General features: G+C 49.9%; 1 protein-coding gene across 6 annotated transcripts in view; it reads right to left on the bottom strand.

Moving 5' to 3' along the window:
* Positions 1–25,391, bottom strand: part of NRP2 (neuropilin 2) — an 83,508-nt gene that overhangs the window by 28,796 nt on the left and 29,321 nt on the right. For all 6 annotated transcript variants that reach the window (XM_065637342.1, XM_065637344.1, XM_065637343.1 and 3 more), the window contains exons 4-12: positions 23,547–23,777; positions 23,005–23,160; positions 21,008–21,177; positions 19,802–19,957; positions 11,584–11,728; positions 10,975–11,324; positions 9,737–9,881; positions 6,351–6,467; positions 3,862–4,014 (exon numbers count right to left, since the gene is read on the bottom strand). In XM_065637342.1, the coding sequence (XP_065493414.1) occupies positions 3,862–4,014; positions 6,351–6,467; positions 9,737–9,881; positions 10,975–11,324; positions 11,584–11,728; positions 19,802–19,957; positions 21,008–21,177; positions 23,005–23,160; positions 23,547–23,777 (1,623 nt within the window). The remainder of the gene's footprint in view (positions 1–3,861; positions 4,015–6,350; positions 6,468–9,736; positions 9,882–10,974; positions 11,325–11,583; positions 11,729–19,801; positions 19,958–21,007; positions 21,178–23,004; positions 23,161–23,546; positions 23,778–25,391) is intronic.

The following is a 25,391-nucleotide window of genomic DNA, read 5'->3' as shown; positions in this document are numbered from 1 at the left end:
AGTGAAGGGTCACCATCAGCTTAAAAACAGCTCAACATTTGTTTTCCTTAAAAAATAAGCTCTTATGAAACTTCAGAGCACTACAAACATTCCTCTGCTGGAAAGGCTTTGAAACAAATAAACCTTTCCCTGCAGCGCCTGCAACCCAAATGAGCTGCATTCCTCAAAGCCAGCGAGGCCACAGCCCACAACAGAAGCTCTCGGTGGGTTTTTGCAGCCCAGCCCAAGAGCTATGTGGCCAGCAGAGCTGCAAGGTTTAAAACCGCTTCCTTTGCTGTGTGCATGTACAGCTGCCAACATCCGAACAAGACGGGGTTCACGACGCTGCCGGGGCTCTGATCGCGATGCTGTGCTCACCTGAAAGAGAAGCAGCCTGTGGTAGAGGTGCAGACCCCACAGCGCTCTTCTAGGACCAGAAGGTATTTACTTACTGACTGCAAGAAAAGGGAAGGGGAAAAAAAAACCGGGCAAAACACACCAATTCCAGCTTTTCAGTGCTGGATTGTTAGCGTAGCATCACTGAGAGGAATGCAGCCGCACCTACCAGCTACAGATATGACCCAGGATCTTTACAACCTTCAGGATCAAGCCCCTGGTGAAATTCAAAGACGGTGAAGAGTTGAGGTGCCCAACTTACCAACCTAGATTCATTTTCAGGTCATAAGACCTCTATCTGGACACCAATGGTACCTTGCCATTGCGTGCAGCACGATGTGGGGATGAAACCTCACTGAAACCTGAGCTTGTTGCTCCTTGAAGCTTGCTAGGTGCAGCTAAGGGGAATCTTTCTACGAATGGGAAGCATGTGAAAATCCATAGAGGGAAAAATCCTGGCAATGTCTCATGGGGACATGGAAAAGGGAGCAACAGTATCTCATAGGCTTGCAAAGGGCAGGGTAACAGCTGGGACCATGCTGGGCTTCTGCTGAGTTGGGCGCTTTGGGTCCACTTTCACCAACGGGGTCCCCAGACGTGTAATGGGAGCCTGCTGGAGAGGACGTGGAGCTAATCCGTGGTGTGAAGAGCCCAAGGAACACAAGGCTAAAAAAAGAAATGAAGAGCTGCTTGAAAGAGTATCTTGGAAATAAAAATAGTGGAATGAGAGCAGTGGGTGTCTTGTCAGTCTCCAGAAGAAGTTCTCCATGCCAAAGATGAGGAGGAATTGCACACAGCGCATAAGATGAAATCGGGAGATATCTGAGGAATTCAGGCCTGTCTCTCAGCAGACTTTTCTAATCAAGTGCCTCACAGAGGATATTTCACCATGGTCATTTCCTTCCCCCCTCTCTCACGCAGACTGAGCCAGGGCTCCTCCTTTCATTATTATTTTTTTCCCCTTTTAATTTTAATTTTTGTTTTGCTATTTTCAGAAGAAATAGAAATACATCCCACATGGCTCTTAAAGGCACAGCACACTTCCTTGCTACTGTGGAGCAGCCACAGCCGCTAGCCAGCACCTTTAAATCAGAGCAAACTGGGCTCCAGCGGCTTTGAGTTCCCATTAGCTTTTGCCCTGCCCCTAAACCAAGCACAGCTGCTCTCCTTCACCCAACTGCTCACCCCGGGGTGGGGAATTCACAAGAAAAGACCACCCCGAACAAGGGCTTTTCATTCCTTGCTCCCTGGAGTCTGGGGATGAATTTTCTAAGTAGAAACAAAGTGCTGGAGGGAGCACAAGGAAAAGGCAGGGGAAGAATGGAGGAGTGTGAACAAAACAATACTTCGATTCTGTCCCTGCCGACAGCCCAGCATCGCCTTTTCTTCACGTTTCTCGAGCTGCTTTTAAAAGCTGCGCGGGGAGGAAAAAAACAAATAGTTGTTTCCCTTTGTGTCACGTCTTCTTCGTTTCTAAGAGCACGACCAAAGCGAAGCGGCAGTGACGCCTTTGCACGCCGGCCCCTCTGCAGCCCCGTGCCGGGAGGCTGATCCCATGGCAGTGCCAACAACCATCCCTGTGCCCGGTGTCTGCTGCTGTCTGCCTCCACCACCGTGGGCAGGTCACTTCACCCCCTGGGGCTGCTGCCTCTCCTCCTCTTCCTCTGCCCATACAGCCCATAACTTGCCGGGCAGGGCTGGAGCGCCTGCCCGCGCCTCCTTGGTGCTTCGGTGCCTGGCTCCACACGGCACCCTAGGGGAGAGCTCAGCGACGAGGTTTTGAAATTCATAACTAACCAAGAGAGAGAAGAAAGGGTAGAAGAAGGGTAAAAAGCAGAACTGTGTGCTGGGTGGAGGCAGCACCAGCCTCTCCCAGGCTGCGCACGTGCGCCAAGCGCGCACACGCAGCGGAGTCTGCTGAGAAACTGTGGCCAACTAGTTGTAGGGAGGCTCGGGGGAGAGGAAATGAAATGAAAAATTGAGTCTGAGTTATAAAAACAAGTAATTTTTATCCTACTTGCAGGAGGCTTATATTAATTAAACATTATTACAGCGAATGAGATGGGGAGGGTTATTAAGTCTGGGGCTGGCTGTAAGTGTTCTCTCCTGTTGCCTGAGGCTCCACTGAGCTCCAGATATTAATCTTGTAAAGCACTCAAATGCTGAAGAGATAAACACTTGAAATATGAAAATGTTTTTCTCCATAGCAGACACTGTGACCCTATGTCACACCGAAGAATTTGTCAGATGTCCATACAGGCTGCACTTACAGCATTACCGTGTCTCTTAGAAAAATGCTGGGCACCTCAGGAGCTAAAGAGAGAAATGATGTGTGCATTTGTGTGGGGGTGATTTGTGTGTGGAGATGTAGCAGATTCTCCTCTTCCCATATGTTTCTAGAATACATATTTTCCTCTTTAGCACTGCCTACCAGGTGTTGGCTGCATGGCTTTCCAACTGGCTGGCGGCACTGCCAATCTGGCCAGCGCCTCTGCCAGGTGGCTAACAGGTTCGCCCGAATGTTTGCATCTCGAGACTCAACCTTCCCAGGGGGAGGGCAGGGAGGAGCATGGCATGCAGACGCTGGAGTCACCAGGCATCAGGGCAGAGCTGAATCCAGGTAAGATCAGCCAGCTCTCCCTGGGGGAGCCTTGAGTTTCATAAACAATGACAGACAGTGAAGAGAAGCGACGTTACCGTGACATAATCTAGTGTTACAAGGAAATCGGCAAGCGTTCTTTGTGCCACCCGTGCCACAAAGCCAACGAGGGTAAGGAAAGCGCACTAGTCCCAGGGCGAGTTCCAAGATGGGAAGCTGGAGAACTTGATCTATCAACCACGCTGCCAGAGGCGGGCTCCCTTCCAGCCCATGCCAGCACATATCAGTGAGGTCCTCCATAAATTAGGCTCTGCCGCACTCATGCAAATCTTCTGCTCCCAAAGCACAGAAGAGAAAAGGAGCAAAAGTCAAACAGCAAGAAGCTGGCATATTTCTGCATTCTTAGGGCTTAGCTCATCCTTCACTTGGAGGAGGCTGAAATCCAGCCTGTGCAAGCCCGGAGTGCAGAATAGCTGAAGCCTATAGGCAATCCGAGCAACATATGGAAGGAAGAAATGCATCTCTAACAAAAGAGAAAATGCATTCTGGGGAAAAAAACACTGGGTCCTACAGAAGACGTTTGGATCAGGATGTGGAACAAAGCCCAGACTAACCTACACGGTCACAGGGGATTCAAAGCCCAGTGTCTGATTCAAGGCTATCTCAAGAGGACAGTTAGTATAATTCAGTGCCAGTGGTCACAGTCCTATAAATAAGTCATGAATCCATTAAACAAAGCATCTGAAGGAGTCCACAAAAGACAACGTTCAGCTCTGCACAGCCTTCACAACTCTTGATAGCTGCGCAATAATCGGTCACACTGTTCACACAGAGAGAGCCACATCAGCTCCCCCTTCCCTGCTTTGGTGTGGTATTAACCGTCTTACCAGGCACAGTCTCAGGGCTTGGTTCAGAGTTGCCAATCCAGGTGCTTGTAGGCTGAAAAGACCACGTGTAACCCGTTGCCAAGTCGTGTGACCAACCACAGAGGTCTTCAGGGAGATCAAAGTTGCAGTTGAAGTTCACAGGGAGATGGAAATCTTATAAAAAGAAATAGAAGCAAAATAAAGTTGGATTAAAAAAAGAACCTACCCACGAAGGGTTGCTATTGAAAAACAACCCAAAACTAAAATAGCTGGCAAGACATAAATACTGAAGAAAGCATGAAATCTCACTCACACTGATGCTTTTAACCTATCTCACATTTCGTCAGCTCCAGGGATCAGCCTTAAGTTCTGCATCATCAAAATGCTCACACCATGTCCTGCAACTAATCCACCAAACTAAGCAAATATAAAAGCAAGTACCAAATGCTTCCAGACTCTAATCAGCACCTTCTCTTCATCCCCTAGAGCGGTCAAATATTAAATGCCTTCTTAAATGTCAAGGAAGAGAGCTTCCTGAGTGCCCTGTGCTCATCAGTTCCTGCTCTGGCTCCAAAAGAAGAATCTCAAGTGCTCCAAAAACCCAGCTTCTGAGTGACAGATCTAGCCACTTGCACCAGACGGGAGCTGTCTGTCAACATGGAGAGCTGTCACTCACCGCTCCCTACCTTCTCACGGAAACGCTACCAGGGGAAACGTGGGGCCACCATGAGCTCAAGCTTTTGGATTCTGAGCGAAAGGAGCCAGCCTCTATTTCTAGTTCCGCTATGGACTCACCACACGGTCTTTGGGCGAGGCATTTAACTTTTCATCTGTGAAACAGAAGCAGAGCTAATTCCCCTGTGTCAACGGCTTTAAAAGCTTTGGAGAGCCTTCCTGCAGAGAAAGGTCTGTGGGCAGAAGGACTCATGCCAGAGGCTGCATGTAGCAGCCAGGCAGCTGCTGGCTCCTTCGGTCGGGGAAGCATCATAAGGCACGGAGGCTGCAGAAATGGTCTGAGACCATCCCAAGCACTCAGCAGACATGCACGTCAGAGCCCAGTTATAGGCTGGGTTTTTCCTGAGCAAAGAGGAAGCTTTAAATCACAGTGCCCATCAAGCTAGCGATAGCCAGAAGGAGGTGAGTGACTCAGGCAACAGGCATCAGGGGACCTTTGCTGCAAGGGGCAGAGGGCTTTCTTTACATGCTCCCACTTTGAAATAAAACAATGCAGATCATGGATCCTTTTATTCCAATCTAATCTCATACCCTGGAGAGCAGCATTGTTTCTGTTTGGCTGTCATAAATCTGATTGTCCAGAGAAACACACTCACTGTTTACAGAGTATGAGAATGAAAATCGTTGCTAAATCTGAGGGAAGCTGACAGGGAGGCTGGTTCCACGCTCCACAGCAAACTCCACTAACTCTCTTGCCCTGGACTGCACCCAGGAATCGTGTTGTTGCAGAGACTATTACTGGCCTAAATTTCCTCTCGGCAGTTTCCCAAGTGCCTCAATGGTAGCAGGGTTGCGCAGGCACGTAACTGAGGCAAAGCAATGAGAATCAGGCCCTTCGAGCTACTTCTGCAACTTGCATTTCCAGAACTGAACTACAGCAGAATCCCAATGGGAGGTGTGAAAAACCAATTAATGTTCTTTTAAAAATTTATTTATTTAAAAACCCATTAATTTTTCCTCCAGGACTGGAAGCTGAACTGACAGAAGTCCTAGGAGCTATCTCAAAGGACAGCTTTTCCTCGTGAGATTTCTGGTTGAAGTTCTTGTGTAAATGCCCCAGCGCCGAGGCCCAGGCTCTGCTGTGGTGCATCTCCTGCACACCATGCTGTACAACTAACCCCGCACAGCTCTGCCATCTTCTATAGTCAGACACCACAGACACCAAAGCGTTCCCTGTACACCTGACAGCCATCTAGGACCAGCAGGACAAACTCCTGCCTGGAGTTAGTGTTCCCCCTCTCTGCTGCCTGCACAAGGAGCCCAGACTGTCCTCCTAAATTTTAAGCAGCTGATATTACGGAAGATGTTCTTTAACAGATAGGTGTTCGGGACATCAACCTTCTCTACATGTTGTGATTTACCTCCGCAGTTGTGACCTCTGCTAAAGGAGTCCTGCATACCAGGCAGTCTGAATCATCTTCTGAATTTATGACACCCAGCCAAGGGGATCTAGAACGGAGGTGGCTCTGAACAGGGCACTAACTGAGTTTCTCCGGGTCACGTAAGGAACCTGAGAGAGCAGCTCTTCAAGTTTCATGCTGTAGGGACTGAATTAGCTCCTATCTCTTGCTCTTGCATCCTTCCTTGATATAACTTATCAGATTTTGGCAGGTTTTGTTTGGGTGGTTTTTTTATCTTGGCCTATCACTAATAATATTACTCTAAGCTTTCCAGGAATATGACCCACGTATAGGAGCTAATGGGAAGATAAGAGTATTTCCTTAGCTCTTAACCCATCATTTATTGAGACAAAGATGTGCTGCTCTGATACATACCCTCCTCTTCTCCACAGCTATCACCACACTCGGTTGCTTCTTCATCAGTTGGGTATGGGGTGGTGGTCTCTTCGCTCTTCAAAGTGGGCACCAGCGTCTCTGCGGTGGGCTTTACATCTGAAAAAAATGGAGCAGGGATGCTATTTGCGATAGACAGTACAAAAATCCCAGGTAGGTGGAAACAAAGCAAAAAATATTTTTCTCTTGTTCTTATAATGGCAGGAAGAGATAGAACAAGAATACCACGAAATTTCCACGTGCTACAAATGTCAGCATGGTTTGAACTTCAAGTGAACTGGCTGTTTCCATATGGGAGTTGCTTTGATTTAGAGTTCCCATTGGACAAGGCTCTCCTCTAGACATACATGCTACTTTTTTTTCTTAATTTTTTAATCTACACTGGTGTTGGCAATCCGCTTAGCTGTCATTACTGGATAAGAGAGATCACAGGCAGAACGTCTTTTTCTTTCCTAAATGCATGCGACACGTTAAAAAAACCACACGCACAACATTCCCACCAATTCTGCCAATTTATAAAACAAGTCACTCAAACCCAGGAATGACGCAACCGCCAATGGGCCCAGCGGATCCCCCAGCGCGCTGCTCGCTGCAGAAAGCATCTGGTTTCACACTCCCGGCTCCTGACTGCGCTTTCAAAGGGTCTCTGTCCAATTTCCCTCTCTCCAACATGGTCCGTGTGAAACAACCTCCAAGCAGGTGTCAGGGGAAATTTAAGCAAGAAAGGGAAGGATATTAAGATCAGCAGTAAACGACATTAGGTTCCAGCAGTCTCTCCTTTTATGGGTGCGTTAACTGGAGCACCGCAGGCTTGATTCTTTCCCCTTTTAAAAAGAGGCTGCTTCGCTCCGTTATGCGTGATTGTGTTTCTTTGTCGGCACCCTTCAGGATATCATTTAATAAAGCTGGAAGCAGGAGGAAATGGCTAAATACATTGAATATTTTCCACAGGCTCCTTTTTGCCCTTTTATTTTCCTGTTATTAAACATGTTGCACATAAACTCTCAGGGTTTTGTTTTTTTTTTTTTTTTCCTGTGGCTGTCTTTTTTTCAGGATAAAATACAAAATAACCTCAAAGTCTTTTAATTTTTAAGTTCAAATTTGTTACAACCCCATAAAACTCCAAACGCAACCAAGAAGCAAATTGCAAGCAGCCAGGCACAGAAAAACGTCATAAAAAAAGAAAAGAAAAAAATAAAGCAGCAGGTGAAGGCAACATATCAAAAGCTGTAAGTTATTCAGAGCTGGTACATTTTTTTACGTTGTTGTTCTTGTATATTGAGATTTATAGCTGAAATGTGACAATGTGGAAGGACCTTGAAAGCCAAGTCCCATACGGGACACAGATGCCGAGCGGATGTAAATCAACAGCGTCGCATCGCCATGGACAAGCCGCAGAAATATATCCTGAAAAATCAGTTACCATGGCAGAGCCGCAACATGATGGTTACAAGAGATAATGAAAATAGCAGGGAGGACAACGTGATGTGTGAAATGGAAAGTGAAAAAGAGAGGTCTTGCTTGCTTGCTTTCTCTCTCCCTGGCCCAGCAAGTGTCTGTGCAACTGGTGGTAACTGCTGATCAACATGCAAAGTCACTAAGTAATTGAAAACAGATGTTTGGAACTTCAAAGGAGAGAAAACCAGCTGCAAGTGAACATTCATCAATCTCCACTCTTCAGAGGAAAAATTCTGGCAGGTCTTTGAAAGAAACCAATTGCTGACTCCCTGCTTCCCATTTTTTGAGCTACTAGCCAACTAGTTTGTGAGCCCAGTTGCTGTTAGGTTACCTGTTTGACTCAGTAATTAAGATGCTCATTGCTGCTAAGAAATATACACAGGTAGGCAAGGTACACATGGCGCAGGCCCTCACTTGAATATGTTTTCAATCAGCTTGTTTTAATCCATCTCTTAATCTTGTTCGCGAGCAAGTGCAATTGCCTGGGCTTTCAGAGCCGGTTCTGTAACGTGCCAGGGTCCTCCCAGCAAAGGAGGGCTGTGTCTTGGCATTGCCAAGGACCGCTGCATGTAGCCAGCCTGGATTTAGCACGCAGAAAATGCCATGGGCTATCTCTGCTCCCCAGGTTGCATCAGGGGTATAAACACTTTTTTATAACATGGTGAATCCACGAGATTACAAGCCCTGCTCTGATTACAAAGCTGAATGCCTGTAGATCAATAAAGCTACGAATATTTATGACTTGGCAGTTGAGTTTTAAACATTACAATGTGCAAATGATTAGACAGCCACACTGGGAAATGACCATAAAGCACCCTACCTGGAAAAAACATGGGCTGTTGCTGCTGATATTGAAACTGAACATGGACATAGGTGTAAAAGAAAATTTGGACCAAAAATAGCACCAGAAGTTGGGGATGCCAAACCCCTCTTATTCTCTAATTTGGAGGAGTGCAACGGAGGGGCTGGCACATTCATGGTCGGAGGTCTTGTGTGACTGTCTCCCTTTGTGGACATCCCAAAGATGTTGTAAGATTTAAACTAAAATCTGATCTTGATTTAAAGTTTAGATCATTTCAAGTGGATTCCCAGTCCAGGGTGAGATTTGCCATTGACTTCAAAGGTGACAAATTATCGTTATTAATTGTGTGTACGTGTGTTCTGTGATTTGCTGTTAAGTGTTTGTAATGCATCTCACAGCACACCACTGGAGGAAAGAGAAGTAAAGACTCTGCAAAAGGGTGGAAAAAAGCTCTGTGCCTTTTAAGCTTCCTAGAATGTGAATTCTTACAAGCAAATGCCTTCTACAGATGTGTTTATAAAATGGAAGTCATACCTCTTTATCACTGACATCTGGACGCCAGATTCAGATTTAAGAAGATTATTAAAAAATAAAGTAGATTTTAAAAAGGGACAACTAGCCCCTGGCACTGACAAGCTAGCATCAGACACAATGAGCTGTTGGGTGCAATTTTGGCTTTTGGGAATAAAACTATGGAGCAATCAATCACTATTGAGCCTTAGAAGGGTCAGAGGCACATCTCCCCTGATCCCAGTGAGTGTGTTAGACAGTTTTCACCTCTGTATTAAAAGAAATGGTGGCTGCAAGGCATACCACTTGTCAAAAACAGGTGGGCAAAAGCAAACAAACTTCTCGGGTCTTAGAGATGTTGTAGAGATGCCGCAGAGTTAACTTCCCAACCTTTTCTGCAAAAGGATTTCCACATGGGGTTCAGTGAGAGAGGAACAGTTGTTTTTACAGCAAAACGTTATTGCGGCAGCTCAAGATATCTGTACTGGTCACTGCACCGCTCTTCTGCACTTCCTACTTTTTGTCTTTATCCATTTGGATTCAAAAGCTCAAATGCAGCCCCAGTGGAGGGGGTGGGCAGAGGCACAGGGGCTCCTACCTGTCCAGTCGCAGCCCAGCACCTCCAGTCGCATTCCTATTCCCGCTGGGGACCACCTCTCCGGGTGCACTCGGACATACTGGGCAGGAACAGGGTCAAACCTCCGGACTTCAGGGATGTCGTAGTGGATGTTGCCTTCAAAAATCTACAGAGACAAAGAGGAGGCAAGTGATGTGTGCATCCCGCATGCTCTCCACCAGGCCTGGTAATTTGGGTCTGGCACGACAGTGCCGTGGTTTGAAATAGTTTAGCTGTCTGACTCCGGGCCACTGAGTCCAGCTGAGCAGAAACTGCACTGATTCTACTCAGTTTCCAGAGGACCAGACGGGCTGTTTCTAAGAAACTTGCACAATTTCTCCTGGCCTCTGCTTTATATCCAGGGGTCAGATTCTGAACAAAGCAACACAGGGGAAGCCTGGGGACCATCCACTGACTTCACATATAAATAAAAACAGATTTGTCCTTTGGCAAATAAAGAAGCTACTGCATGTTCTAGGATAGTGTAAACGCTCAGTTTTCCTCACAGTCCAAGCACTGCTGCTTTTCAGCTTACTGCACAAACTCAAGTCTGTGGGGAATAAACAGAGGGCTATAGATAGCATCAGACCTTCTAAGAGTCATTTGTAAGATCAGGAAAAATTAAAACTTACTTGAATTTTCAGAAGCAGATGAGTTTGCATAAAAAGAGAACAGGCAGTAGCTGGGAATTAATTTATTTCTCAAGCTCCCTGCCACTCCCATGCTGTTAAGCAGAAAGATTATGGGGAACTCCAATGATATGAGCAAAACACAAGGAACTTCAGGCTCACAGGAGCATGGCAAAAGGGACTTTAGATACAGAAAATTTCCCAAAGAGAAGTTGTGATTCATCTTCCTCTTCCAGAGGTGCAAGCCGCAGCCTCGACACCTTTCCCCTTAAGATATGTAATTAGTTTGTGTGAAACATAATTGAAGACACCATCTTGTGGGCTCTGACCTGCAGGAGTTGCGAGAAACATAAGGTGATGGCCACGTCCCTGGCCTGCTCCACAACTCATCCCTGGGGCAAGGTGGAACCTACACCCTCTAGAACATCTTAGGAGCAAGGACCAGGTGACACAACCTGGGATTCCACCGCGACAACCCAATCTCCCGAAGTCTCTGTGAGGAGAAACAGCTAATTTCCTAAGACCCCATCAGGCAGATTGAAGACAGCCAGAAACATATCACGTTTTGCAGCTGCTCCAGGCAGTGCCTACCTTGGCTTGCGTTGTTTTGGGGTCCTGGATGAAGTCCCAGTCCTTTCCATTCATGCTGTAGGCCACCTTAAACTTCTTCACGAAAGAGCGGGACTCGGTGGTGGTCACGCTGTCCCCTCCACGAGCCCCCTGGATAATGACGCCTTTGACATTCTTCGGGACGCCAAGGTCCACCTGCAGCCATTCCTCCCCGGGCTGGGCTTGTGGGACGCGGGGAAACCAGCCTGAGCGGCTGCTCACCAGGCGGGCCATGCTGGGAGACCAGTCGTAGCCTCTGATGGAAGAGGCCGAGATCTGCGAGTCAGGGATGAGGCCGGAAAGCATTCCCAGCAAGCTGGAGCAGGGCGAATCTGCAGGGAAGGAAAGGGCATGAAGAGCTGGGGCAGTTGAAGGGAGCATTCGTGGCTTTTCCTGCAGATTTAAGCTCTGGGCACTAAAGCAGCACTAGTGCTGGATGCTTCCCCTTTGTCTCTGCGACCGGGGTGCCTGTCTCCACAAGCACATCCCTTGGGATGGGTGTCTCCATGCTGCTCACAGTGTCACCATGGCATGTGGGGGACAGCAGCCTGGGAGAGGCTGTGGGAGGGACAGAGAGAAGGGGACCCTCACCAGTGATGCGGCAGCCGTACAGCTCCAGCCTCAGGGCAATGCCGTTGTGCCAGCTCTGGGGACGGATGCGCACGAAGCGTGTGAGCACTGGGCTGTGGATCTTGTTGAGAACGACCTCTGTGGCATCCTCGTTGGCCTGAAACGTCTGCAAGGGAGAGGGGGCACGAATATGGTTACGTCCTCCCCAGGTAGAAAGAAATAACCAGATCAGCAGTAGAAATAATCTCAGCAGGGAAAACAGGACAGGCAGGGAGGGCAGAGCCGCCGGCAGGACAGCATAGTGGAAGGACTTGCTCACCAGGCAGGAGCCCCAGGAGCTTGCTGTCCTGCTGCCTCTCACAGCACCTCGAGGCACCTCAGACTACCAAGCCACAGCTGCTCCGAGCTAACCCCCCAACCTAGAGCTGCTCCAATGCAAAAGGCCAGATGTCCCCAAACAAACGCTGCGTGAGATCTTGCCTCCCCTCTGCAGGTAAACGGGCTGACATTCTGACACATCCTCTGCACCAAGATCGACCAGGAAACGCCGTGTGCAAGCGGCAGCATGACCAGGGAGGATGCTGCCTCTGCCTGGGGCCATGAGCCGCCATCCCAGCCAGCCCCTCGCTCCTGCCTCTCCGGCGCACACGCAGCCTGCCACAGACACAGCTTTTCCAGGGAGTTTATGATCCGACATGATATGAAAGGGCTGTGACCTTACCAGATGGCCACAATCAATAACTACCAGACGGACGTTAGATCCACCTCTCCTTCCCGTTACTTTAATAAGTCGGACCAGGACCATTTTCAACCCTTTCTCTGCCCCCAGCATAAAGCCCTAAAGCTCACAGACTGAGGCTGCAGGCATTGCTCACTTTCCCCCACAAGGATTCAGGCTCTCAGGACAGGGCTAGAGCATCCACCGATCTCAGCCGGCAGCCACATCTGCACTGAGATGTTGTCCGGGCTCTTCTGCACATGCCGTGCTAAGCACAGAAGCTCCCACTAAGTTTATCTCAGAGCGAAGCAGGAGAGTGTAATCTCTGGCACTGATCTCCTGTCGGAGCCAAGAGTCAAACAATCCGACTGCAGATCCCTGTGATCCAGGGCAGAAAAAGGGATGAGGCCGGATCCTGGCCTCTCGCCTTGAATAGCGGTTAAGCCGCATTTTATAAGCCTCTGACAGCTCTAGGCCTGCAGACGGCACATGCTAAGGCTCTTCTCCCTCGACCCAGGGCGCAGAGGGTGTTTGCAGAGGGGCACAGTGGCTGTACCAGGCTGCCCTGAGCAGCCACCCCACAGCCGGCCCCGGCTGCAAATCCGGATGGTAATTGGGACTTGAGGTTGGTGCGAACTTGAGCAGAAATGCTAATCTGGAGAATATACATCATGCTGCTACCGTTTAGCAACACAGCATGGTTTATGTGTTTTTAATATCCTATTTTATCCTGTCTGACCCTACTTCCCATCCTTTTCCTCGCTCAGCAGACACCAAATACTCTTTTTTCCAGCAGGAGGGCTATAGGAAGAGTGGTTGCTGTGTAGCACTCTCCAGGCACAAGTGTGTGTATCTATCTTGTAAACCAGTGGGAACACACACACACACACAGGCTGAAAGGATATATTTCCACACCACAGCAAAGCCTCCAGCTTAATGTCAACACAGAAGCTGACACACAACACCTTACCTCTGAACCCAACACCGGAGGACAGGAAACGTTTATCTGAGCTGGTGCGACAATTTTAGCACAAGGAGCAGCACGTCAGGTCAGCCCAAAGGTCCCTCTGTCCCAGGGGGCGGCTCCCAATGGTGGCCCCAGCAGATGTCTGGGGGCACCAGCCCCCAGGGGAGTTTTCTCCTGGCAACCTCTCCACGCTTTCCACCATCAGCACTTTGAAGACTCCACGAGCCAAAGGTTGCATATGGACCAGCATGTTTAACAGTTACTGATGAGGTTTGCTGCTCTTTTTGGTTTAACATATTCCCAGTTTTGTTCTTTTTTAGCTCGCTTCACACATATGAGCATCAGGGACCAGAATCCAAATTTACACCAGCATAATTTGTTGCTGACTTCTGCAAAGTCAAGCTTGACAGAAAGCAGAAGCAGGACTGAGCCCAAAAACTTTATCACTACCACATGCATTGCTGAAAGCTTCTCTTACACGACCTTAGTCCCAACCACCTGCTTCCAAGGAGAACAACCTCAATTCTGCTTTACACTTGGGGCCCAGTAATTTCCTCAGACTAGATCACATCCAATAAGCCACGTAACCCTGAATCGGGGACCTCGACGCTCCGGACTGCCAGTCTGGGAGGGCAGAAACGGCACCTTCCAGCTCCAGGATCAGCCGCTTTGGCAGGATCTGCTCCAGCGAACCTTGTTTCTGAAAAGCACCAACTGATCAGAGCAAGTTGTTGCTTCGCACCCTGTTCAGCGTGACCGAGGGGCCATTTTCAGAGGGCAGGTGCTGGGTGCTGTTAGAGAAGCGGGGTCCTCCTGCCTTCCAGCCTTGTCCCAAAGGGAAAGGCATTACGAGCCCGCAGGTCCCGATGCCCTGACCAGGATCAGACCCCAAGCGCATGGTTTATCTGCACTGAAAACACCGACCCCAGAGCCTGAGTGCACCGTGGAGAGTCCCATTGACTTCAACAGGCTCTGCATCCTGCCTCAAATTAGCACTCGCGGCATGGGAAGAACTAGCAGGAAAATGTGTGAAATTGGGAGCGCCAAGAAAGCAAAGATTTCTTCCCCCTTACCAAAATAGAACGTTGCTATTCCTCCCATCCTAGCTGCTTCCCATCCCACTCAGCACATATTTTGAGCCAAGTCTTTGAATGGTGTAAATCAACATATCGCCATCGAAGTATAAGAAGTCACAGTAATTTACACCAGCAGAAAAAAAAAAAATCTGGCTGTGATCTAGGGAGACAGATACACACTCAGCAGAGGGCACACGCACGCACGTGCACGCACACACACACTGAAGAGTGACAGAGACAGAAGACGAATGGGAAAACCATTAACAAATTAAAAGCACCTTCCAAGAAGCAGTCAAGGGAAATCATTTCCACTGCTGCATCAAAAATCTGCCCGTCTCCTCCCCACATACTTTATGTTTACTTCCGTTTTAGTCCAGTCGGCAGGTCTACATGTAAAATTAAATTGATAATCAATGAGAGCTGACCTGCTTAATTAATTTGCTGCAGAAAGCAAGTGATGGGAGATGATGTCTAGGCTAGAGGAGGACTGGGCAGGTTTTCCATGTGCACACACATGCAGGCGCCACACGAACACTTACAAGTTGTATTTCTGACACGCTGGAACTGCCACAGGGTGATGGGGGAATTTCTGAAGCTGCATTAGTTCCAGCGAGTATGGGAATTGTGCCAACAGCAGTTTGGAGTGAAGAGAGAGAAGGACAGGGAGACAAAAAGCGCCGTGAAGTTGAAGAGGCAGTGAGGCAGAGAGTCAACCTCTCTCCCACTTTATTTATTGTGCTGTTTGGCCACTATGCAACTTCTTGGGGAGCTAAAGAAAGCGGCTGGGGGAGGCAGAGCAGAAGGCCAAGGATGGCAGCAGCCCTGCCTTCATCCGTATGTATGTGTCTCTCTAGACCCACCAGATTTACTGCAGGATTATGTTACTCCCGTGGAGACAGAGCCCTGGAACAGAGCATGCTAACAGGATTAGGGCTTCAGGATTTCGACAGAGAAGCATGAAGGAGAAAATTAGGGGAGATTATTTTCCTTGTCAGATAGGGAAGGCATAAAATGGGGCATGTTTGATGGTGGGAGGATTCTGGCTTGAGTGGAGGGTAGATAGTTCTGGATTTATTAAATCCAGGAACAAGGAGGTAAAAGAAAAATGATACTTGGCAAGACTCAGTGAATCACAGCCATCTGGGCAAGGCACAGCGTGCAGGGCTGGGCTTGCCAGCACCGTGTCTTTGAGAGGCTCCACTCAGATCTGGGAGTCACCAGGGACACGAGTGGCACTCTGTTAGCCTGCAAAGGAGATATCAGGCCCAGAAGTACAGAGCTGTAGCCTTGCTAGGAAATCCAGGGCTGTAAATCTCCTCTGGTACTGCAGGAAGGGTGAATGCACGGGGCTGCCTTTCCCAGAGCCTGACGCCTTTGTCCTGCCTGCAAAAGCAGGCTGGGACCTGGGGATGCTTCTGGGCAAACTTTCTGCACCATGATGTCTCTGTGCTGAAGCACTTGTGGCCTTCTAGCTGATCACACAAGCTTTTCCTGAGTTTTCCAGATAAAGAAGCCACAGGGCTGAAATCTCTCCCTCCCCAGATGAATGAACACAGGAGAGCTCATTAAGAACTGAAAGTACAGAGGAATGCTCCGAAGGGAAGGCACAAAGGTCTCCAAAGAGTCATCCTCAATATTCCCCACCAGTACCAAACACCTCTGATGTCCCCAGCTCCATGCACAGCTGAGATATTTGGCTCTTCGCAGCAATTCAACCTGCCTTCTTGCCTCCACCTGAAATGTCACCCAGGAAGATCAGCTGATGACAAGTACAAAGCCATCAAAATGAGCAGGAAATGGAAAATGCACATCAGCTGGATCTTGCTGCCATTTCTTATCCATTGACTTCTATTGGTTCTCAAAGCAAATGTTTCAGGTGCATCCTCCATTTTACACGCTGAGCAGCTGAGGCAGTGAGAGCACTCATCACATTCCCAACCTACCCTGAATCCTGAAACCCACCCCGTCCCCTGGTCCCTCACCACACCAGATGATACTTATGATCCGCGGTTACTAAGACGAAGTGGCTAAGACCTCACAGGAGCTGGAACTCAAGACCCTACAAAGAAGGAAGTGGATCAGAATGGGTGAGCACTTTGTTTTCCAATAAAATCCTCATAGTTGAATCTGCCCAAAGAAAATGGCCAAAATCAAAAGGTCAAATCCTGCCAGGTGCTCTTTCCTTCCTTGGGTTCAGGAATGAGTTGTTGTTTTCTAAAGACATTTGCAAACCACTAGATAAGATCTCGGTGCTCACACCATGGTTGGTTCCTGGAAGATAACCTCTGGGGCCACCAACCCCGGATGACACAGAGGGGGATGCAACAGGGAGGGCAAGAGTCAGAGCAGAATTTCTGGGGCAGGGGTTATTTGGCCCTGTCCCACGGGGATGTGCCGGTGGGTAGTAAGGGGCGAATGCGGGGCGAGACGTGGTGGTGGCCGCTCTCCTCCCCATCTCCTCTCAGGGGACACACAAGAAGACAGCTCAGCACCTTTGGCCAGGTCGCTGGGTTAGCCTCTCCCCACGGTCCCAGGCTCTGAGCAAGGACGGACATCACCCCCTGGACAGGGGGACCTCCGGGGTGTGCTCCCCTTTGCGGGGAGCGGGCTGGAAGGTGTGAGCGTGGGGCTTCTCTCCACCCAGCTGCAGACTGCTGCTCTCCCACTGCCTCCCCACCTCAGAAAGGCAGCAGCACTTGGCATGGAAACAGCCCAGCCAGCCCTGTCTGCTGCGAGCGCATATTAATCTTGTTTTCCTCTGCTTCATCCTGCCTTTCCCGTTTCCCTGACCGTGAGAGCCAGCGGCTGGGGACTCAAAGGCGAGCCATCGCGTTTTGCAGGGAAACACCCCGGCCCCACACTCCTCCGAAACACAAGGGGAAAGTGAAGCAGGGGCCGAAAAAGAGGAGGCCAGAGCTCCCCATCCTCTGCAGAGACCATCATCCCCTCCCCACCCCTCCAGCACTCCCTGGTTTTCTCTCGCTTTAGTTCTCTGATGAAGATGTAAATGTTAGCTGACCCGCCTATAACATGGCAGAGCTTTGCTTTCGGCCCACACAGCCGGCAGAAATTCAGAGCAGTGTTTGATACACCCCATATGCCTATGTATGCATGTGCATATATATATATGTATGTGTGTATATATATATATATATGTATATATATATATATCTAGATGTGTATAGAGGAATAGAGAGTCTCTGTCTGTCCACCCCCTCCCCTTCCTCCCCGCTCCTCATGGCACCAAATCAAGCTGCGGCAGACTTGACAAATCTATTTGGCACGGTTTGCTCCACCGTTGCAGAACCGTGCGGAGCGCCGCACTGACGCAGGGAGGAATCCGCACCTTGGACGCAGACATCTGGGAGCTTGCCCGACGTGGGAACGGTGGGGATTCACACAGAGAGGGAATGGGGGGCCAGAGCCCCCCAGCACTGGGCCCGTGAGCGAGGGGCCAGTCGTTTGGAGGGGAGGGAAAGCAGAACCTGGATGCAAGGGGTAGGTGAGCCACCAAAAAGCAATTCCTTATCCTCCAGCCTCGGGAGGTGTCTACTAAATCGAGGCCAGAACATGGGAATGAGGTGAGAGGGGAATAAAGGAGTGAAAAAAGGAGACGTTTGATTTTTCCTCTTTTTTATGAAGAGAGAAAACAGCAGAAAGAAGCTGACAGGATCAAGGACCAAATCCTGAAATGGTAGCAATTCACATGGCTGTGGGACTGTTCTGAGTCGACACCGGCCAGGCTTTAGGGGCTCACTAGAGTGACGTAAATTGGCCCAGCTGCACTGACACCAGCCGTGCCATCCAGCTCTACCCCGGCTGAGGATCCAGTGTCCAACACCCAGGACTGCGAGGACAGGACATCTACTCACCCCTGCAACTAAAACCATCCTCCAGGCCAGATTCTCACCCCAGTTATACTCCATGCCAGTGGTTATTCGAAATGCTAAACTGCGCATTTAACCCATCTCTCTGCCTGGTGTGTCGCCAATCTCCCATCTCCCTCAGCCTGCAGAAACGGTCCCAGTGAGACGTCAAACTTGCCGTCTCCATGGGCTGCCTGGGGAGAGAAGAGGCAGCCCTGGTTCGTGGAAAGGTCTGCCGTGTCCAGTGGGCTCTGAGAGAGCACAGAGCCTCTGCGTTGGTGGATGGCCACTGCGTTAGGGTTATATGTGAGCTCTGCCACGAGCTGTGGCCCCGGAGCCAGCCCGCCTGAGGTCTGGAGGAGCCCTGACTCTCCTATGGGCTGCTCTGTGCCTCTGTTTCCCCACCTCTAAAATAGGACCAACACCACCTCACCAGCATGCGAGGAGCTTAAATACTGCAAATATTGGAGGTATGAGACCCTGCTAGGGGCCTCTGTGCAGAGAGAACTCATTCTGGGAAGCAGCGTGAATTTGAATCGTGAGACACACTTGCGGGGAAGGGGAAATCACGCGGCCCGGAAGGGAAGGAAATGTCTGGATGAATCCTGGACAAGGCAGGCTCCTGCATTTCATGCCAGCAGTGACTGTGCCAGCAAAGGGAGGGGACAGCTAATTTAACAGAAGCGCTGAGCAAGCACAAATTGCTGGGACGTGCGTGCGGGGGGAGGTGTGTGGGACCCCAGCCACTGAGTTCACGCAGACGGATTATGGCACATCAACAGGGAGGACCTGGCACCACAGATGAGTAGGGAAGGGCTTTCCCGAGGTGCCCTTAACAGGGGACAACCACACTACCAAGCCAAGTGACGGAGCAGGACCAGCCCGGCACCATGGCTGCCTTAACACCCCTCCCCATTTGCCAAAGCTCCCACGCAGACCACCTCGAGCTTGCCTTGCCTGGCCACGCAGCAGCACCTGCAAGGCTTGGTAGGGCTGAACATCTATATTTACCCTTCTCGCCATCTCTGTGTGCCTGCCAGAAACACGGCAAGAACGTGCAGCAGCTCCCAGGGCTCAGTGCATCCTTGCCGACCGCGCCTGCTAGTGCGCATACCACGTCTCTGGCAGCTTGAATTGCTCCTTATTATTTATTGTTCATTTTGTCCTCTGGGATGGTGCGATGCCCTCTTAGGATTTGTGCCCTTTCATTTCCGGGCCTCAATAATTCCTAAAGTACAGTTTCATGTGGTTTTGTGATTGTTAACCCAGCATGCAGACAGGGTTATGGCCATAAAAGTTCAATGAATCTTGTATGGCAAAACACAGGCTGTGAAAGCATTTTCCCCTTCATTTGCAGTCAAATAACATCCTCTCACCACCACGAAAGATGCAACAGCGGCCAGGTTTTCCAAGGAATAGTGTTTCCTCATTGCTGTGCAAAGGAGAAAGGACTATTTCTGCTCAGAGCATCGTCAGTCTTTTAACCCTCATCAGAAAAAGGGTCTCTCACAGATTAAACCCTCCAGGCCTGTAAAAATCCCTTTGTTCTATTCCCTCCCATCGGCTGCAAGACTCACCAAGGTGCATGCAAAAGAGACAAGAAAGCCTTTACCTTGTGGTTTTTCCCATGTCGGTACATCATCCAGTCCTCCCCATTGGTGCTGACCTCCAGCTTGTAGGTACGCACGTAGTAGCCATTCTGGGTTTCTCTGGAGATGGCACCCTGCGTGGCAATGGCTGTGAGCACGGTCAGGAAGTGGAGGTCCACCTTTCCGGGGGAAAAAGGGACAAGAGAGAGAGTGGTGACCACCGGAGAGCCCAGCCTGGCTAGTTAGTTCCCCGCTCTGTTTCTGAAAAATGAAAAGGCGTGAATTCAGTCTGTCTCACTCCATCTGTGGGCGCACATTTCAACAGGCACAACCTCCTCAGGCTGACTTCAGCAGGATGCGTGCAGACAGGACCACGGGACAAGAGAAGACTAAGAATCTTGATGTCTGTCCATATGGGACTATCACAAACCCTTCTTTCTGCCTCAGAACAAGCAACAGGATCTGCACAGAAGCTCGTGTCCGTTAAAGCAGGACAGAAGCTCACTTCTTCCACGTAAAATAAAAGCTTGATGTCCGATTAGCAAGTGCTGCAGTTCCTGGTTTTCTTTTTTTTTTTTTTTTTTTTAACAATGTGGGTTGAGAAAGGTCAGCAGAGCTGGTTTGGTAGCACGGCCATGAATGAAGAATGAGACATCTGCTAGAGGCGATGACATTCACCACCTCCCGTTTCTAGTGCCCTTTAGCAAGCACTGCCTCATGGTGATGTGACACAGCCAGGAACCCTCTGCGGACAGAGACTGCGGCTCTAACCAGCTCCTGGGGGAAGCCTTTGCTGTGCCAGCCCCCCACCTGACATGAGCCCACACACGCTCCCTGCATCACCGATGAGATAAATGTTATTCTAGTTGTTTTTTCCACGTGCCTCCGGGAGACTTCGGTCCTCAGGCCAGTGGCGGAGTCAGTGGCCCTTGTAAGTGGCAGAGGTCTCTCAGACTGTGTCGGTGTGCTGGAGAGTCCATCAAGGTTTCGCGAAGGAAGGAGGGGGTGGGAGAGGGACAGCGGGTCGAGCCAGCCCTGGTGTGGGCGTGCTGATGGGACAGCCAGCCTGTCACACCTCACGGAGGCATCGCAGCTCCCCTGCTGCTTGCTCCCCGTGAGCCACAGAGGCAATAAAAAATTCAATAAGCCTTATGCTCAAGGGTCAGTTTAACAGCGTGACGCTCCATTTGGTGAGGGAAGAGGGGAGGGGGGCTGGAAAGCGTGCGTACCTGGAGGTACTCTTTGTTGCTGTCTACGTTGGGGGTCCAGCCGTTGTCATCGCTGTTGAGGCGGCTCTGTTGAGGGGTCCATCGCCCGTCTGAGTAGGTGGAGGAGGCACTGATCTGCATGTTGGAGATCCTGCCAGACTCCATCCCCAGTGGCACGTTGCACTGGAAATCTGGAGCGGGCACACACAGGCAGGTCAGCTTACCGTCTCTATACTTCACTCCCCAGGGGAAGGCAGACCTGGACTCTCCTCCCCAGCTAACCCCAAGCAAAGCTGCCTGCTTGGAAAGAGGAACAGATCCCCACCATCTTGCAGGTTGTGTGTGCTCACAGATGGCACTGAAAAATTAAAGATGGGTCAGCTTTATGTTTGCACGGCCCCCTGAAAACTGGTACAGTCCAGACCTTTCCCTCTTTATCTCCTTCACCTTTGCACAGTTTTGACACAGTTCTGTCCCTTCCCTCTCTCCATTGCCACCAAGACGTGCCAAGTCCCCTTGCCACAAAGTTCTGCATCTTCTTGAAGGCCAGTGCTGAAATCTAGGCATTGACAAGGCGAGCAGTATGTGCAGGCATAATGGGAGGGTGCTTATTGCCATGCTGCTGGCAGGAATGTCAAGGCCTAGAATGGGAAGGTCTAAAGGATTTGTGTGCACGTGAGAGCATAGATGCATGTGTGTACATGTCTGTGTACACGTGCGTGTGCTATATGTGGTATCAAGCCCACAGGAATTAACCAGCCAAGACTATGAAAGACTCTGGTATGCTTTCCTTTGGGTTTCCTCACTTCTAAAGCTTTAAAAGTCACAATTAGCTCAATCTTATTGCCCATCTCATATATTTTATGGCAGCTGTCCTGTAAAAAACAATAGCAAAGTAAATATTGATAGGAAATACTGCAAGGGTCCAAGGGTGTCGCTGCTGTAAACCAACAGGGCTCCACCAAACTGCTTGTGTTTTTAATGTGGCCAAGTCAACCTGATGTGGAAATGATGGGCCGAGTTGAGATCTCAGTGGTATTATTAAAGTTTCAATTTTACACCAGCTCTCGTGCTTGATTTCTCAAGCTTTGTGTGCCATTAACATTTTATTTCCCAATCCTTTTAAAGACAGACTAGAAAGGAGATTAAAGAACAGATCAACTGAGTGTGGATATAGGTAACGGTGAAGAGCTCGTGCTTGTCTGTAACTCTCACAGCCTCAGCAGAACAACCCTGACTCAATCACAGAGCAAGAGCCTGTAACCCAACTGCCCTGGAGCTGCACAACCCCTGTTCTACCCTGCTCTCCATCATGGGCCTTCAGTCATGGACCCCCTCTCTTCCTCTGGGACTGAGGGTGTCCTGAAGGCTTCTTCTGTCATATCACAGATTCACTGCAAAGAGAGGTCGAGAACTGCAGCTCCGATGTAAAAATACCATGGGAAAACAAACTGAATCTTTCCTCGCCTGCAAGCATTATCACAAAGAATCAAAATGCTCTTCATTCTCAAAACACACAACTTACTTCCTCACTCCACAACAATTTACTTCCCTTAATAAGGGATCTAAAACATATTTGGTTTGAAATTCTTAGAGCTATTGGCATTTTTTAATTAGCCAAGAAATTCCAATTTGTAGTTTGGGGCTGTGAATTTTTGGAAAACCAGAGAGAGGCAGAGAGTATTTCCCCCCATCTGCTGCACCCACTGGGCTGAAGTCTTCCCCTAAATCCTTTGGGCTGAGCACACACGTGAAGGATTCTATCCCAAAAGGTATTGAGCAGACTTCACAAGCAAGTGAAAAGTCGAAGAAAGGTCAAAAAGTGTGATACCTACTGAAATCTCACTTCTATGAGAAACAGAGAACACACCTAGTGTGACTGCTGTCTGCATTGCCAGTGAGGGACCAGTCCCTGGACACACTCCTGCCTGCCTCACTCTTGCACGTGGCAAGTGAAAACTTGGGGAAAAAACAGTGATATGACTGCCTGAAGTCAAACACACACGTTTCCAACTTACTTTCTGGGACTTCCTGCTGGATCAAGTAGTACTGAGCAGAGAAACCATCTTTAGCCACTGCCAGGTCCGTGTGGAAGGTGAGCGAGAGGACGCCGGTGGTTGAGCGGATGTCCGACGGCATCTTAGTGCCACAGTACCTGCCTATCAAGGGGCCAACTGCAAAAGAAAGAGCAGCAATGGTAACATCGCCTTTTCCACCAGCCTCCTGGGTCACCAGCACATTGGCATCACTCGGCAGGGATGCCTTAGCAGGACTGATCAGGATAAAAGAAAGGCTTTGGGGATGGGATTTTTTTTATATCTGCTGGCCCGGTGCCATGCAGAGCACCGTGCAGAAATATCTACTGCAGCAGGCACTGCTCTGCAATTGCTGGGAAATGGTCCAATCTGCTCTGTTTCTTGGTGTTGGTATAGGATGGGGAGGTGCTCGAGCATTGCGTGAACCCACTGCCCTTCCCTGAGGGAGGACCAGTGCTATCCTGGAGTGTCCCACGAGACACCAAGAGAGGCTGAGGACAGCAGCACATCACCCCACAGCTTACCCTGAGGGATGCCGTCCCAGATGTCCAGCCAGTCGTATTTGCAATCTCCTTCCCCCGCCTGCAGCGGGTCGTGCTCGAGGTCGAAGAGCAGAAAGTGGAGGAGGATTTCTGTCTTTGGCTTGGCTATGATGGTGAAGATGCAGTCCAGGTTGTGCGGATACTTGTCAGGGAAACCTGGAGACTCAATAGTGCCATTGGAGGCAGTGAAGTTTCTAGAGCAGTCCTCGGAGCCTGTAGAGGCAGGGAAAAACCCACAGCCTTAGCAACAATGCAGCTTAATGCCAACAGCTTGACACACTGTGGAAACCCAATTTTGAGCTTAGAGGGTTTGTGTGTTCAGTTCTGGAAATGTCTTGTGACCCGAGAGCTGTGTGAATTCCTGTGAGGACCAACAGAGTGATGTTCAAAGCTTTCCACAGGTGGAGAGACCAAGTCTGTGCATTCACTGGAGTGGACAGCCTGTGTCTAAATCCCTCAGACAGCTCTGCAAATGTGACCCATCTGCCACCGCTGATCCTCTCCTGCCAATTACTCCAACGACAGGACTAGGACAGTGATCCTATCCAAAGCCACGGTTGCAATTCGGCAGGCCAGCACCCTGCCTTGTCCCCCACGCCAGTGGTGGTGGCCAAAGGGCCACAGCAGCTCCAGGTCTGATGGAGGAGCCCCCGTTTGGGGAGGGGGCTGCCCGGCAAGAGGCAGAGGAGTAACGGGGATGCCATCTCTCTGGAAAAACCTGTCTCCAGGGGCTGGCCTCCTGCAGCCTCTCCCACTGTGGCACGGACATCTGTGCCTCGGTTTCCTCTTGAGAAAACCAGGAAGCGCAAATATTTAGACAGTGAAAGGGTCCGGGGGAGGGTGCCAATGTCTCCACTGTTAGCTGGAAACGCTTGGGAAGCGCACGGTTAACCTGCCGCCCCCCGAGACCCATGCAAGTGACGAGGGCCAGATCCAGAACACGTCCCCAGCAACGTGGCCACGGCAAGAGTGGGGGCAACCGGGGCCGTGGCAGGGCTGCCTCTGCTGAGAGGAGGAACAGAGCCCTCTTTCTCACAGACTGAGCCGGCCGCACCAGAAATGCAAGTTATTTCTGTCCTTAAGGAAGACCTTTGCATGGCGAGGAGGGCAGACAATGTTGCCTCTTATTTACTGCTGACCCCAGCACTGGCCTCGGCTGCAGCCGGGCCAGCTCGGTGCCCCCTCTCACACAGCCAAGGTGCCTCGGGGTGGCCGGGGAAAGGGGAATTTGTGTCATATCCATGCCACGGTGACTTTGAAACCGCTGCGCTGTGGAGACAGGACAATAGGCAACAGAAATCTGCAGCCTGAAGCTATTGGACGCGAAAGGGGATGTTAGGCTGCCAGCCGCTGCTGCAACCCAGCATTAGCATTCGCAAAGGTTTCTGCTTCGGTTTTACTGGGATACCCTCCTTCTCCTCTACAAACCCTTCTGCTCCAGCTCTTCCAGGCAGCATGAGCCTTCCTGGGCCTAATGGGAGACTTGTTATTCAATTCAGCATTAACCTACAGGAGTCAGGCCAGCAGCCCGCAGTAATAGCAGGATCCCAGTACTGCATTATGCAGCACCTAGCTGGAGAGCTACTCAGGAGAGGCTCTTAATTGACTACCTAATGAAGCAGCCAGCTTTTCCGATGTGAACCTGTGGGGTAAAATGCAGAGGCAAAAAAATAAGGCCAAACACAAATCACAGTGTAACGCCATGAACAGGGATAAGAGCTTGAAAGACAAACAGATAAATAAGGAAAATAACACAAGCTCTGAGCTAGGAAGAAAATCAAAGACTAAACCTGGAGTCAGGGACTGTCCTCTAGAGACAGGAGAGAG

This window comes from Caloenas nicobarica, chromosome 6 (genome assembly GCF_036013445.1).
Source record: "Caloenas nicobarica isolate bCalNic1 chromosome 6, bCalNic1.hap1, whole genome shotgun sequence".
NCBI classification, from domain to species: domain Eukaryota; kingdom Metazoa; phylum Chordata; class Aves; order Columbiformes; family Columbidae; genus Caloenas; species Caloenas nicobarica.
This window is presented reverse-complemented; position numbering and strand designations above follow the sequence as displayed.